Source organism: Mizuhopecten yessoensis, unplaced genomic scaffold (assembly GCF_002113885.1).
Source record: "Mizuhopecten yessoensis strain PY_sf001 unplaced genomic scaffold, ASM211388v2 scaffold10979, whole genome shotgun sequence".
NCBI classification, from domain to species: Eukaryota; Metazoa; Mollusca; class Bivalvia; order Pectinida; family Pectinidae; genus Mizuhopecten; species Mizuhopecten yessoensis.
The window spans coordinates 1,446,879-1,463,930 of record NW_018408817.1 but is presented as its reverse complement, the minus strand read 5'-3'; the positions used below and the strand labels follow the sequence as shown (position 1 = coordinate 1,463,930).

Sequence of the window (17,052 nt, the reverse complement as noted above, 5' to 3'; positions counted from 1 at the left end):
AGACTGGTTATCCGGTGAATATCGATTTCTAAATATAGCCTGTATGGAAATTCGCATTCGGAGGCTCGCATACAAAAATCAGAACCTTTAGTTTTGTTTTGTTTTATTTTATTGTTGAAACATATAATAAAACAGTTATGGGCTTTTGTGCTGGTAAATATGATGTGATATGAACCTGAAAGAGTGATATTGACCTCGGCTTCGCCTCAGTCAATATCACTCTTTCAGGTTCATATCACATCATATTCACCAGCACAAAAGTCCATAATTGTATATTATTAAATGCTTGAAAATTTCTCGCAATCACATTGGCCGGATCCTATACACGTGACCAGTCCTCAAAAATTCATCAAGACTGGTTATCCGGTGAATATCGATTTCTAAATATAGCCTGTATGGAAATTCCCCGGAACATGGCGTAGTGCATGCGCAGTTAGACTGGAACGTGATCTGTCAAACGACATTAGAAGATGGCTGCTGGCGAACGTTTCTCCTCCGTTACATCAGAAAATTACCAAAACTGTTCGAGGATAAAGATGCTGTTAACGTAAAAAAGGCCATTGAACACGCAGTGCATGTCCTCCATGCTTATCTTAAGAAAAAGAATCTAGACGATACCTTCGAAAGCTACAATGATGAACTGTTGTATTCAAACCTGGCTAAATTTTACACGGCGGCTCGCGTACAAAAATCAGAACCTTCAGTTCTGTTTTGTTTTATTTTATTGCCTCAGTTAATATCACTTTTTCAGGTTCATATCACATCATATTCACCAGCACAAAAGTCCATAATTGTATAATAGTCTATGCTGACATGACTGATATTATGAGGCACGTTTGGTATTATTTTTTTTATCCCACGGTGGCATTAACTCCCTACTAAAATTTTCTTTCTTCTCACAAAAATCACATTTTTGGGGATTGTTCTTTTCTGAGGCCGGGTTTCATGCAAATGGTCCTTTTGATATTAATGTAATGCTTTTCACTCAAATAAGATTACGATGACTTTCTCTCTCCTCAAATCGAATTTTGATGCCAGTCTTTGGTCTGTATGTCGATTCAGGCACTGGAATGACTTCGTGATCTTCGTCCAACACCAACTTGAATCTAAAAGACATGTTAATGTCATTTCATCAGTAAAGCGTTTGATGACAATAAGAATATTTAATCCAAATAAAAAGTGTTAGTAATTTCACACACTGAAAGTTTGTTGGCGATTTAAACAAGCAAGGTCATGGAATTAATGTCTCCCTTAATGATGTGTCCGAACAGCATCAACCAATCAGAACCCAGGAGTGTCTACTGCGTACATCAGAACAGTATCAACCAATCAGAACCCAGGAAGTGTCTGCGCTTTATAAATTCCATCAATTTTTAATTTTGCTTGATAATAAACATTTCATTAGCACCTCCCTCTATCTCTATGTAGGAAAGTGACGGACGAACCAGTAATCTGAGTAAATATCCATCGTTGCCACCCATTCAGACCCACATATACAGCTTGTCGTAGTTTCCCTGTTATTGTTTCTTGTTTATTCATTGCTTCGATTAAAGATGATGTGACGTTACCTTTTAACTATTCTTGACAAAAGCACTTTCTGTTCATTCATAGAAAAGTTTTGTCCAATACAATTTCTGGAAAAAATACAATGACATTATATACATTGATGTTTTAATTAATTGAGTCTGATATTTGTTTTTAGGCCATTAAAGGGCATGCCTCCCTTTAAGTAATGCATCTATGTGCTGGTATACATGGCAATTTCGCCACGGGTTAACTTTCGCGTTTTTCTCTCTCTGTAACGAAATTTCCATGAAATCGAATATTAGATCACACCATACCATACATAGTCATTACAAGAGAAGGACGAAGATAGCGATGGGCAAGTATGGGTTTTATCAGTAAGGGACGACGGCAAAACGTGTGCAAGAGAGTGTGAAAATGAAAATACTTGTTTTATATCTATGTTATGAAAAATATTTTGGGAAACAAAATGATAAAAAAAAGTACTTTAATATGAATACGACGCACAAAAAAAAGTATTTTCATCGCAAAAAAAGAAAAAAAAGTAAGGGACGACGTTCGTTAGCAAAAGTTTCCCGGTACAGTATGTGCTGTGGTGTATGTGTGCTGGGGTCAACGTAGTTAGTATTGTTCCCTCCCTGCGAATAGTGTTATCTCATAATTGTTTGACAGTGACAGTCTATTCTTATGATATGTAAAATACGTATATCGCCAAAATATTTACGTTGTTCACATAGAGGAATTAAATTTGTCATGCACAATTAAAAACGATGGTCATAGAACCACTGTCTATCCTTTTAAGCGTGAAGGTGGGCTAAACGTACTCGCAAAATAGAAACAAAACGAAGAGAGGAATTATCTCTAATTTAGTTCCTATTCCATAATGATATATTCATGAAACCGTCAATATACACAAGTAAAAATAAAAACGAGTGACATATAAGTGACTAACACGATTGACATTCTAAAATGGCAGACTGTTTTGTTTTTTTATCTTACCTTGGACCAGCAGAGAACGGTAAGAAAGCGTAAGGATCTCTTTCTTTGGAGTTCTCGGGCAGAAAACGTTCAGGTCGAAACACCTTCAACAGTACCGAAAGTAATAAAACAGGTTTGTTAATGTTGATACAATGTATGGCTATTTCTCAGCAATGTAACAGCGTTGTACTACATATAACTATCCGTATTCTTAATGTCGCTAGTTGTGCATAATTATATTGCATTTTGAATTCCAATTTTTTATTAAAAGAGAAAAATATGGCTCCAGGAAATCAGAAAACTTTCTTGTTACGCATTAATAACTACTAGTATACATAAAACCAGTAAATAAACCAAACAATACCTGGCTTTGTAAGGACGATATCAAACACAACAGTATGAGGTTGTGTTGACAGATAAAAGACAAATATAAATAGGACAAACAAGGATCTTACAATGGCAGCCGCCAAGATCCCTTTGGAATATCTTGCTTTTAAAAGTTACTCCTTCTTATCTGTGTATTGTTGGCGATTGTAAAAACAAGAGGAAATATATGACGGGGATGAGACACCATGTGACACTCGACATGTCAGGAAGGGATGTAATCATAAATGATAAAGGACACATATTATGTGTCTTTAATCTAGTTAAACACTGATGTATGTAGTGAAATACCACCCCTACTGTTTCATTTATATGCAAATGGGATGCTTATCTTCATGCTTAATGTATAATGATGAGTGTAAGCCTTTTTGGTTTATCAATTAAAACTAATACTATTATCCATATGTTGTAAAGCACTTTAGAGTAATGTTACAAATTTATATCGGGCGATATAAAAATGTTGTATATTATTATATTATTATTATACAAAAAACACTGTAAACTCTGACGTTTGGTCGCTGTGATGTGTCTTACAGTGTGGTCAGGATAGACATCTGGATGGTGGTGTAGATTAAGAAAGCTGACGGTCAGAGAAGTTCCGGTCGGGAAGGACACACCGTCTAGTTCTAATGGTTTACTGAGTTGTTTAGTAGAAAACATCACCGGCGGATACATCCTCATATTCTCCTTCATAAACAGTGTAAGTTTCTGTAGTTTTCCGAGATCCTCCCTGGGGGAAAAAATTGATTTGAGCAAAATTCTGTAAACTTTGTCTTCAAAGAGTATAAGATGTGATGTAATAAAACTGAATGAATCAAATGGAAACAACTTGTATTTAATTGCAATGAACATAACTGGATGAATAGGATATTTTCGTCGAGTTTTGTTAATGATACAACATTGATAGAGAGAGGATCAAAATGAATAAAACTGCCACTTATATAGTATACATTTACTTATACAACTGATATTATAGACACATAAAACTATTCAATTTTACATTGATATAAGGAGAATGATGTTACAAAAATGAGAATTAAATTAGCAAGCACTCTAATGTAGGTAGCTCTGCGTCATTATCAGAAAATGCATTTATCACGGTATTATGAAAAGTACAGCATTAAAATTGGGATTTGGTTTTATGTTGTTTAACGTCCTATCAAGAGTAAAGGTCATTCAAGGACGTGCCTTCAATGTGTGTTGTGTAAGCTTGCATGTGTATAGGAGAAAGGGAATGTTAGTGTATTTTGTATTAAACACGTAGCTTGAAATTGTAAGCTGCTACAATATTAAATACATGTATTATTAAAGAATACTACCTAATGTATACATTTATACATAACGGCTCGACACCTTTTCTTTACCTGAAATACCTCATAAACACAAACTATGCGATACTTTGTCTCACCATTGTATGAACGTCCGGTCTCCAGTGACGTCACACACCTCGCGGTACACTTTGTCCTGCTCCTCCGGATACTTTCCAAGGTTATACAGTGCCCAGGTTAGCGCTGCAAAGGTGGTGTCGTGGCCTGGAAGGATGGAATGGGATACTAGCAAACATTGACTCGTGTCCTAGAATGGTATCGTAACATAGTAATGTCAGACAAGGAAATAGCAAATATGGTAACATGTCCTAGGGTTGTGAAATAGGAAACTTCCAAATATTGTATCGTGCCCTAGGAGTGTAAAATAGGAAACTTACAAATATGGTATCGTGCCCTAGGAGTGTAAACTAGGAAACTTACAAATATGGTATCGTGCCCTAGGAGTGTAAACTAGGAAACTTACAAATATGGTATCGTGCCCTAGGAGTGTAAAATAGGAAACTTACAAATATGGTATCAAATTGTTCTTCTCTGAATGTATCACACTGGTAAATTTTCGATATTGGTCAATTTATTATAGAATGGGAAATGTAGGAAAACTAATTATCATAAAAATTCGACATATGTAATACACATTTTCAATCTGTGAAATGGAGGTATTAAACAATCATTACTCTGCGTTATTAGCCGAATAATGCAAGATACTGCTGTTTACAGCCGAATGAGGTTTTAACGTACCACGCACAAACATGTGATTGCACATTTGAACATTTGGTAATAAATACGGTATGGTAATAGATACTTCATTTGGTAATAAATACGGTATGGTAATAGATACAGTATGGTAATAGATACAGTATGGTAATAGATACAGTAAGGTAATAGATACAGTATGGTAATAGATACGGTATGGTAATAGATACAGTATGGTAAAAGATACGGTATGGTAAAATATACAATATGGTAATATATACAGTATGGTAATAGATACGGTATGGTAATAAATACGGTATGGTAATAGATACGGTATGGTAATAGATACAGTATGGTAATAGATACAGTATGGTAATAAATACGGTATGGTAATATATACGGTATGGTAAAATATACAATATGGTAATATATACGGTATGGTAATAGATACAGTATGGTAATAGATACGGTATGGTAATAGATACGGTATGCCAACAAGGAATGACACTACAGCATACATCTGTTTCGTTACGTCCTTCTAAGACCCATCGGTGATGCTGGGGCCAAAAAGTTAGAAATCGAAACTGGTCAAAACTACTGTTGAAACAGCAGGGGAGGTGCGTACAACTTAATTTCGTGAATTTCAGTTGGTTCGTAATCTAGATAATGAGTGAGGTAAGTATAATATGAACCATGGTACTAATGAAAGAGGCAACTGTAGCTATAAAGGTAACGGTAAACCTCGGGGACTGAGAGATACACCAACAGAGTCTACTACCTTATATCTTGAAAGATGAACGCAACACACACGAACAAACAATCACACCTGGCTACTCCAAGTAAAAACATTTTTTTTATGTCTAATAGTAAGATGATGTTTTTATCAAATAGTTTTATGTATCTGAACGTTTTTTTAAACTCAATAACTATTAATGTTTTTATTTACTATTTTTTTTTTATTTACCGGCAAACATGAACGTATCAACCTCATCCCGGATTTCTTTGTCCGTCAATCCGGCTCCGGAGTCGTCTTTAGCTGTCATTAGAATGTCCAGAAAATCAAGTCTCGGTTTGCCCTCCAGTAAAGACGGTTCGTCTTCCTGGAATAAAACAAACCAAAGTTAAAACAAAACTTAGATTCCGGAATTACATGCTCTTTCGGATTTCAACTGGTTAGAAACAGCTCACTTTCAATTCTATGTATAAGCATGTCTGCTGTGGTAGCGTGCCATACGCTTAGTATCAAATGTGGCTCTTAATATCGACTGACGAAATTTAACTTACTAACGCTTTCTTTCGTCTGGCTATCAGATCGTCGGCGAATCCGTGAATGTAATCCAGGTGTCTTTTATACTCTTTTCCGTCAGCAGACATCATATAGAGTGTCCAGGATAGGTACTGCCATGGATACCTGGCAATGTAACATCATAAGTACAATAGACAAAACGACAAAATTGTAAGGCAAAGTCGACACAAAAAAAGTCTAGAAAAAAATGTGTTTGTGTTTGATTTTGTCAAGGGTATCAGAAACGAATGTTGGCGTTAAGAAATGGTAGCTAGGCGATTTCGGGCGATAACGCAAAAGCTAATTGATCACAAACATAAGTACAGATTAGATTATGAATGTTTTAATAGATGATGAACCCTTTTAGAATGGTCATGACAGTTTATAACCTAGTCGAGTGCGAACGTTTTAACATAAAGGGGACAGAGAAGTCCAGACTGGGAAACATGAGCTTTCAACAAACAAGGGAACGCCCTCACGGAGGAGCTTGTACTCTTTAATCACTTAATAGACAGAGGGACGTCCATTTACTGGACAGACCAACACTAACTTTTAACAAACAAGGGAACGCCCTCATAGAGGAGCTTGTACTAATCACTTAATAGACAGAGGGACGTCCATTTACCGGACAGACCAACACTAACTTTTAACAAACAAGGGAACGCCCTAATAGAGGAGCTTGTACTAATCACTTAATAGACAGAGGGACGTCAATTTACCGGACAGACCAACAATAACTTTTAATAAACAGTAGAACGACGTCCATCATTCGGTAGACAAGCTTCCCCCATTAATTGACAAATGAATGTGCATCTTTAAAATATGTTTTGTATATCTTTAACTAGACTCAGTGACACATATATTTTGTATACCTTTAACTACACACTGTGACCATATATTTTGTATATCTTTCACTATACACAGTGACACATATATTTTGTATATCTTTAACTAGACTCAGTGACACATATATTTTGTATACCTTTAACTAGACACAGTGACACATATATTTTGTATACCTTTAACTATACACAGTGACACATATATTTTGTATATCTTTAACTAGACACAGTGACCATATATTTTGTATATCTTTCACTAGACACAATGACACATATATTTTGAATATTTTGAACTCGACACAATGACACATATATTTTGTATATCTTTAACTAGACTCAGTGACACATATATTTTGTATACCTTTAACTATACACAGTGGCTATATATTTTGTATACCTTTAACTAGACACAGTTACACATATATTTTGTATATCTTTACCTAGACTCAGTGTCACATATATTTTGTATACCTTTAACTCTACACAGTTACACATATATTTTGTATATCTTTAAATAGACCAATGGAACATATATTTTGTATATCTTTAACTAGACATAATGTCACATATATTTTGTATATCTTTAACTAGACACAGTGACCATATATTTTGTATATCTTTCACTAGACACAATGACACATATATTTTGTATATATTTAACTAGACTCAGTGACACATATATTTTGTATACCTTTAACTATACACAGTGGCCATATATTTTGTATACCTTTAACTATACACAGTGGCCATATATTTTGTATACCTTTAACTATACACAGTGACTCATATATTTTGTATATCTTTAACTAGACATAATGTCACATATATTTTGTATATCTTTAACTAGACACAGTGACCATATATTTTGTATATCTTTCACTAGACACAATGACACATATATTTTGTATATATTTAACTAGACACAGTGACACATATATTTTGTGTATCTTTACCTAGACACAATGACACATATATTTTGTGTATCTTTACCTAGACACAATGACACATATATTTTGAATATTTTGAACTCGACACAATGACACATATATTTTGTATACCTTTAACTATACACAGTGGCCATATATTTTGTATACCTTTAACTATACACAGTGGCTATATATTTTGTATACCTTTAACTAGACATAATGACACATATATTTTGTATATCTTTAACTAGACCCAGTGACACATATATTTTGTATATCTTTAAATAGACCAATGACACATATATTTTGTATATCTTTAACTAGACACAGTGACACATATATTTTGTATATCTTTAAATAGACCTATGACACATATATTTTGTATACCTTTAACTATACACAGTGACCATATATTTTGAATATTTTTAACTATACACAGTGACACATATATTTTGTATATCTTTAACTAGACACAGTAACACATATATTTTGTGTATCTTTAACTAGACACAGTGACCATATATTTTGTATATCTTAGCTAGACACAATGACACATATATTTTGAATATTTTGAACTCGACACAATGACACATATATTTTGTATATCTTTAACTAGACACAGTAACACATATATTTTGTGTATCTTTAACTAGACACAATGACACATAGATTTTGTGTATCTTTAACTAGACACAGTGACCATATATTTTGTATATCTTAGCTAGACACAATGGCACATATATTTTGAATATTTTGAACTCGACACAATGACACATATATTTTGTATACCTTTAACTATACACAGTGACCATATATTTTGAATATTTTTCACTATACACAGTGACACATATATTTTGTATATCTTAAACTAGACACAATGACACATATATTTTGTATACCTTTAACTATACACAGTGGCCATATATTTTGTATATCTTTAACTAGACACAATAACACATATATTTTGTATATTTTTAACTAGACACAGTGACACATATATTTTGTATATCTTTAACTAGACATAATGACAGATATATTTTGTATATCTTTAACTAGACATAATGACACATATATTTTGTATATCTTTAACTAGACATAATGACACATATATGTTATGTATCAATAATGTTGTATCGGCATGGCAATATATACCTACGTCATTCTCTGTGTATGAAGAAATCCTATCCTTTGTATTGCTGTGGCATAAGGGTGCTTCTCCCTGTAAATTTCAAGACAAGAAGTAAAAGTCACTAAGTGAGAGGGCTCACATAATTGTATTGACCCATAGTACCAGAAGCTGCCACATGACACATAATACGTTCATAGATTAATTTTCAAACATTGCTGTTCCGTTGTTTAAAATTATTGTTCAAAACATCGTAGCACTGATTTGAACATTGGCACCTGACTATGACCTCGATCTTGGAGGTGTAATATATGACACACCGTTTATACGCATATCTATCAGTGTGTTTATGGTGTTCAGAACAATCCGGATAGTTACTGTTAGAACTCCTTGTGTGGCCGTAACTCTGTTGTTGACGGGATTTTGAATGGTAAGTGATACACTGACTTTTCGTAAAACACATATTAATGAAATTTCACCCAAATACAAAGAGACTGTTATTTTGGTGATTATATTACTTCACTCTCAACGGCTCTAATTTATAAAACAATCAAACATTTAATCTGTCAACTAATACAGTTATCAGTCGATTAAATGGTTTAGTATTTTTAGTTTTATTTTTGTTTAACGTCCTATCAACAGCGAAGTTCATGTAAAGATGTGCCTCCATGTGTGTAGATCTGAGGCCGACTTTATAGTGCTATCTCACTGCAATACCAAGCCGAACACACCCAGCACAGTATTCCATCCGGTCACATTATACGGACAACGGGTGACAACCAGTTGTTGATATCTCCCTAAATGCTCAACGTTTAGAGGGGAACAATCGAGAAGACCAAAAACAAATATTATTGACTAAATGTTGAAGAACAACCAAATATAGTTCTGTGTGTACTCACTGTCTCTGGACGTTACCCTCGTAAGACAGAGCACATCTGAGTATCACATCTAGTGTTGCTAGGTTCAGAACGGACAGGATGTCTGTACTTTTCGGAGTTTCTTTCATTTGTCTGGCAAACTTTTCCTGTGGTGAAAAACGCAATAATATNGGGGGGGGGGGATAGCTATGCTTACCTGCAATATCTTTGATGATAATTTAACAAAATTTCTTTTCTGATCAAATAATTTATATCTAACAAGAGGCCCAGAGGGCCTGTATCGCTCACCTGAAAATGTTAGCAAAATTCAAGATGAAATAGCTAGATGTTGCTAGATGTCAGGGATTATATTTATATACAATTGGACAAAATCCTGTCATTCCTACAGGAAAAGGAGGATTTTGAACGTACCACCGTTAATACAAAATTAGTTCCCCTTCACTTAAGGATGCTTTTGACCAAATATGGACATAATCCTGTCATTCCTACAGAAAAAGAAGGATTTTAAAGCTTTTTTTCTATTTTCCCTATTTGGCCCCTCCCCTCTGCCCCAGGGGGTTAAAACCCACAGTTTATTCAAAATTGTTTTCCCTTCACCCAAGGGTGCTTCGTCCTAAATTTGGACAAAATCCTGTCATTCTTACAAAAGTATATGGATTTTGAAGATGTTTCCCCTATTGGGCCCCACCCCTCTGCCCAGGGGGTCAGACCCAACGTTTAAACAAGATATAGTCACCTTCACCAAAGGATGCTTTAGACCAAATATGGAAAAAATCTTGTCATTCTTACAGAAGAAGAAGGATTTTAAAGAATGTGCTAAATTACCCCTTTTGGGCCCCACCTCTCAGGTCCCAGGGGGTTCAGACTCACCATTTGATTTCCCTTCCTCATATGATGCTACTGTTCAAATTTGATAAAAATACCTTCATCCAAACGGAGGGATGTTCAAGCTATTCCTCCATATCCCTTATTGGACCCGCCTCTCTGCCCCCAGGAGGGTGAGGCCAACCGTACACTATTGGTTCCCATTCACCAAAGGGTGCTTCTTACCAAATTTGGACAAAATAAATTCTGTCATTCCTACAGAAGAAGAAGGATTTTGAAGAGTTTGCTCTATTTCCCCTTTCGGGGCCCACCCCTCTGCCCCCAGGGGGCCACATCCACCGTTTATGCAAAATTGAGTCCTCTTGGCCCAAAGATGCTCACGACTAAATTAGAATAAAATCATTTAATCCCTACGGTAGAAGAAGGATATTAAAGGTTTTACCTCTACTTCCATTGTTTGGCCCCGCCTCTCTGCCCCAAGGGGGCCACATTTACCATTTATACAAAATTGTGTACCCTTTGACCAAGGATGCTCCAGACTGATTTAGGATAAAATTCCTTAATCCCTATGGTAGAAAAAGGATTTTAAAGATTTTACCTCTATCCCATTTTCGGTCCCGCTCTACTGCCCGCAAGGGGGCCAGACCCACCATTTATACAAAATTTTGTTCCCTTGGCCCAAGGATGCTCCAGACTAAATTAGGATAAAATTCTCTAATCCCTGCGATAGAAGAAGGATTTTAAAGGTTTTACCTCTATTTCCATTGTTTGGCCTCGCCCATCTGACCCAGAGGGGCCACAACCACCGTTTATACAAAATTGAGTCCCCTTGGCCTAAGGATGATCCAGACCAAATTTAGTCAAAATCTACTTGGCCGTTCTGGACTAGTAGCGTTTTTAAGGAAAGTTGACGGACGGACGACGGACGCTGTGTAATGGCATAAGCTCACCTGGTCCGCCATGGTCCTTCGGACCAGGTGAGCTAATGAAACGAAAATTGTGTTTGAAGAAAAGAGGTTGTGTGATGAGAAAATATAGATAATTGGTTATAACTTTATGCAAACTTTTTTATGGCTCATAATTGCTCTGATAAGAACGATTATTGGATGAACTTGCTCTGATATGACAAATCACATGTATATCGTAGTTGAAATTGAAATGATTTAAATATGCCATTTAAAGCGTTATTTAAAAAAAACACTTATTGGATAAACTTTGATTATGTACAAGTAATAATTACCAGCACAATATCAGTCGCTTCGTTGTATATTCTAATATATGGACGCAACACATCAAAATGAAAAGCTGGAGTGAGCAACTTCCGATTTCTTTGCCATTTCCCCCCGTTGCTTGTAACCAATCCGTCACCTGTAAGAAACAAGACATAACGTCATGATTCACATTTGTTGTAGCTCAACACTACAGAATATATACTAGGGTCTACTGGTTGGAAGTTGATGAAGTTAAGTTTTATCGTATTTAATCGTAATGACACTGTGGTGGATGGCAATACTAAGCTGTATTAAGTTCAAGCAACTAGTATAGGATATCTTCAATATTAGAAATGAACGATTAAGAGATCATATAAAATCGTGTCACCGACCTTTGATAGAAGACGACGCATCTATTTCCCCTAAATCACACTCAACTTGAGTTAACCTCAGACTGAGCTCAAACGCTTTTGGAATTGTAGTTAGATCGGGCTTGTTCATGGTGGCTCAAACGTATGAGCAATAAGTCGTTGAAAACGAAGCAGAACAGAATATTTGTTAAGAGTTGCTTCCAACCAAAGTGTTTGATTTAGACGAGGAAAACCCACGTGTGAAATATTTACTGAACACTCCTGAATAGAATACATGTTGTGTTCTGTATCCCTCTTTTAGTAAGATTATCGGTACAGTCGGATGAGTCGCTGAAGCTATTTGTGTGAATTTTCAGGTGTTTTATTTGTTTTGTGTCTGTATTTTCAACCTCCCAACTGAAGTGTCATGTTACTTGAATAGGACAGCAAGGAAGCCACAATACCGAACAACACCTTTCTATACTCTACTTTTCTCCGCCACAATACAGAACAACCCCTTTCTATACTCTACTCTTCCCCGCCACAATACAGAACAACCCCTTTCTATCCTCTCCTCTTCTCCGCCACAATACTGAACAACACCTTTCTATACTCTACTTTTCTCCGCCACACTACAGAACAACACCTTTCTATACTCTACTTTTCTCCGCCACACTACAGAACAACACCTTTCTATACTCTCCTCTTCTCCGCCACAATACCGAAAAACACCTTTCTATACTCTACTCTTCTCCGCCACTAGAAAGAATCTAAGTGTTTTCGCAAGAGCACAAACACCTCTTGCCATCGCCTGCGGGACCAAACTTATGTCTAAGCTAGTTTCTTTCATAGACTGAAGTACACTTTTCGATCTGTCATAGACTGAAGTGCATTTTTCGATCTGTCATAGACTGAAGGATGCTTTTCGATCTGTCATAGACTGAAGTACACTTTTCGATCTGTCATGGACTGAAGTATACTTGCCGATCTGTCTTAGACTGAAGTACACTTTTCGATATGTGATAGACTGAAGGATGCTTTTCGATCTGTCATAGACTGAAGGGTGCTTTTCGATCTGTCATAGACTGAAGTACTCTTTTCGATCTGTCTTAGACTGAAGTACACTTTTCGATATGTGATAGACTGAAGGATGCTTTTCGATCTGTCATAGACTGAAGTACACTCTTCGATCTGTCATAGACTGAAGTACACTTTTCGATCTGTCATGGACTGAAGTATACTTTCCGATCTGTCTTAGACTGAAGTACACTTTTCGATCTGTGATAGACTGAAGTACACTTTTTGATCTGTCATAGACTGAAGGACACTTTTCGATCTGTCATAGACTGAGGGATGCTTTTCGATCTATCATAGACTGAAGAACAAATTTCGAGCTGTCATAGACTGAAGTACACTTTTTGATCTGTCATAGACTGAAGTACCCTTATCGATCTGTCATAGACTGAAGTACCCTTATCGATCTGTCATAGACTGAAGAACAAATTTCGAGCTGTCATAGACTGAAGTACACCCTTCGATCTGTTATAGACTGATGTACACTTTTCGATCTGTCATAGACCGAAGGATGTTTTTCTATCTGTCATAGACTGAAGAACAAATTTCGAGCTGTCATAGACTGAAGTACACTTTCCGATCTGTCATAGCCCGAAGTACCCTTTTCGATCTGTCATGGACTGAAGTACATCTTTCGATCTGTCATAGACTGACGAATACTTTTCGATCTGTCATAGACCGAAGGATGTTTTTCTATCTGTCATAGACTGAAGGATACTTTTTGATCTGTCATAGACTGAAGTACCCTTATCGATCTGTCATAGACTGAAGAACAAATTTCGAGCTGTCATAGACTGAAGTACACCCTTCGATCTGTTATAGACTGATGTACACTTTTCGATCTGTCATAGACTGAAGTACACTCTTCGATCTGTCATAGACTGAAGGGTGCTTTTCGATCTGTCATAGACCGAAGGATGTTTTTCTATCTGTCATAGACTGAAGGATGTTTTTCTATCTGTCATAGACTGAAGAACAAATTTCGAGCTGTCATAGACTGAAGTACACTTTCCGATCTGTCATAGACTGAAGTACCCTTATCGATCTGTCATAGACTGAAGGCATGCTTTTCGATCTGTCATAGTCTGAAGGATTCTTTTCGATCTGTCATAGACTGAAGCGCGCTTTTCGATCTGTCATAGACTTAAATACACTTTTCGATCTGTCATGGACTGAGGGATGCTTTTCGATCTGTCATTGTTTGAAGGATGTTTTTCTATCTGTCATAGACTGAAGAACAAATTTCGATCTGTCATAGACTGAAGTACACTTTCCGATCTGTCATAGACTGAAGTACACTTTTTGATCTGTCATAGACTGAAGGATGCTTTTCGATCTGTCATAGTTTGAAGGATGTTTTTCTATCTGTCATAGACTGAAGGATGCTTTTCGATCTGTCATAGACTGAAGGATACTTTTCGACTCCGACACCGTATCATTCATAACATGTGCTGAATATCAAACAGGAGGTAAACATTAAATGGTCATTACTTACCCAAGAATTGATTCAAAACGCTATATATCTGACCCCTCCCTCTTGGTTTGGGGTCAGACAGTTTTAACACGGCTTTTGCACTGTCGGGATGGTTGGCTTGGATTAACGGTACAAAGCTTGTCCAGAATATGGTCCATTTAGTGTTACGAGTCTTCTGCCAAAGCACTGCGTTAGGTGAGTTAAACAGCGGCCTCATATCCGTCATCTAGAAAAGCAGCATTATTGTACCCTCATGTACGGATGAATGTTACCTTACTAAGGCACGTTACCCCTTTCAAAACAGTGAAATACTCCGAAACAGGTGAAATATCTTTAAAACTGGGTTAAAACACCTGCCGACACAGTTGACATAAGAATGCATACTTTATAACATTCATGTTATTCTGAAGTTTTTGACAGTGTAATTTTAATAAATATTTTAAAGTTTTAAATGACTTCTGTATGTAAAGTGGCACTCATGATCTTTTATTGATACCACGGTTAAAACACCGGGCCCGATAGGCATTATCTCACGATTTGTTACTTATTTTAGATCTAGCCAATTCCATATTTCAATCCATGCACCAAATTCAATTCCAACAACATTTTATAAAAGGCATCAACATACATAGTACATAAAAGAATATCTTATTACAAAATCGTTCTTCATGTGTCCCCAAAACCAATGGGCAGGACCTGCTTGGGCGAATTTCTTCAGCGTCCGACAGAGGGCGTTGTATCTCCACAGGGCAGTAACGACAGTCCACAACACGTACCCGGTCACCAGGGCGACCACGATCTGCATAAAATCGTCCATGGCTCTAGGGGGAAAGTAATGGTTTACTTAGATAAAATGGTAATATTGTCTGACAAAGATTTATAACGAAGACGTGTGAGCTTTTACCTAAACACACTGCAATCACTAGTATGTGTAAATTGAAAGTTCAAATCAGACTAGTTTATCTGTAGTTTCACTATACAGCTTTTCACAATTAAAAGTATTATAAGCACAATACAACGGCTGGCTGAGAATAGAATGCCTTGTTGGGACGTATTTAGAACTGGGGTTTTCTATGTTTATCTTACTGTAACTAGGTTTTTCAAAGTTTTCTGAATAGATCTACAACCACTTTTATATTTTGATAGTGTTACACACACATTTGGTCAACACTGCCAGAGTTGTGTCCTTATTGTACATGTAATGGTCTGAAGATGTGATAAGAAAAGTTGAACGTTATCCAAGGAAACAAGTGTTCGGTTCTCTATCTGACGTTATATTACACCACAATACCCTGTGGTCCCAGACAAGCCCAATTAACATTTCAATTAAGGGCGAAAATGCTGTCCCCTTAATGTTACCGTCAATGCTATTTTTACCTAAAAGTAAATAAGATCTATAATAAATGTTGAAGAATTGGTTGATATTATTACACTGCGGAACTTTGGGCCTGTAAATCTCCATCATTCCGTATCTGTTCTGGAAGTGTCAGTGGCAACAACTGGTTCACCCGTTGTCAGTATAATGTATAATGTGACCGGGCGGAATGCTGTGCTGGGCCCTTTCGGGATGGTATTTCAGTGAGATAGCACTATAAAGTCGGCAACAGATCAGCGCTATCACAAGGAGGCAAGTACACAAACACACATGTACGTTTACACAACACATATGGAGGCACGTCCTTAAATGACCTTAGCTGTTAATAGGACGTTAAACAAAATAGAAGTAAACATAACCAAATCTCTCTAGGCGTCCTTAGATGTTGCGAGGACGTTAGAATATGAACAAACAAAAACCTAAGCTGAAAGAAGAATCACTTTAAATGGCATGTACGAGTGAAGTTTGCAATTGAGTATAGGCGTTACATGATATATACAGGTAATACAATGACTTACCACGGTCGTTCGGGAAGCTGAGAAACTATACCACACTGATACCTAACTCACCTATATATATATATAGAAACCTACCTTAGATAACACGGCTTGTGCGTACGGTTTTATTAGGTCACCTGATACAAAGTCTCAAGTATCCTATTGCTATCGCCTTTTGTCCGGCGTCGTCCGTCGTCCGTCGTGCGTCCGTAAACAATTTACGTTTTCGACTTCTTCTCCAAAACCCCTGAACCAATTTGAATGAAATTTTGCAGTGGCCTG

The 17,052-nt window shown here is 36.5% G+C and overlaps 1 protein-coding gene across 1 annotated transcript; it reads right to left on the bottom strand.

Moving 5' to 3' along the window:
* Positions 1-840: 840 nt before the first annotated feature.
* On the bottom strand, positions 841-16,838 carry LOC110464285 (cytochrome P450 4B1-like). The gene is made up of 13 exons (XM_021519416.1): positions 16,792-16,838; positions 15,554-15,719; positions 14,920-15,124; positions 12,030-12,157; positions 9,986-10,110; positions 9,117-9,179; positions 6,192-6,318; positions 5,872-6,007; positions 4,295-4,418; positions 3,421-3,616; positions 2,524-2,606; positions 1,569-1,634; positions 841-1,106 (listed from the first exon to the last, which is right to left on the bottom strand). The coding sequence occupies exons 2-13, from the start codon at positions 15,713-15,715 to the stop codon at positions 986-988; spliced, it is 1,536 nt and encodes a 511-aa protein (XP_021375091.1). The 5' UTR covers positions 15,716-15,719; positions 16,792-16,838; the 3' UTR covers positions 841-985.
* Positions 16,839-17,052: the final 214 nt, after the last annotated feature.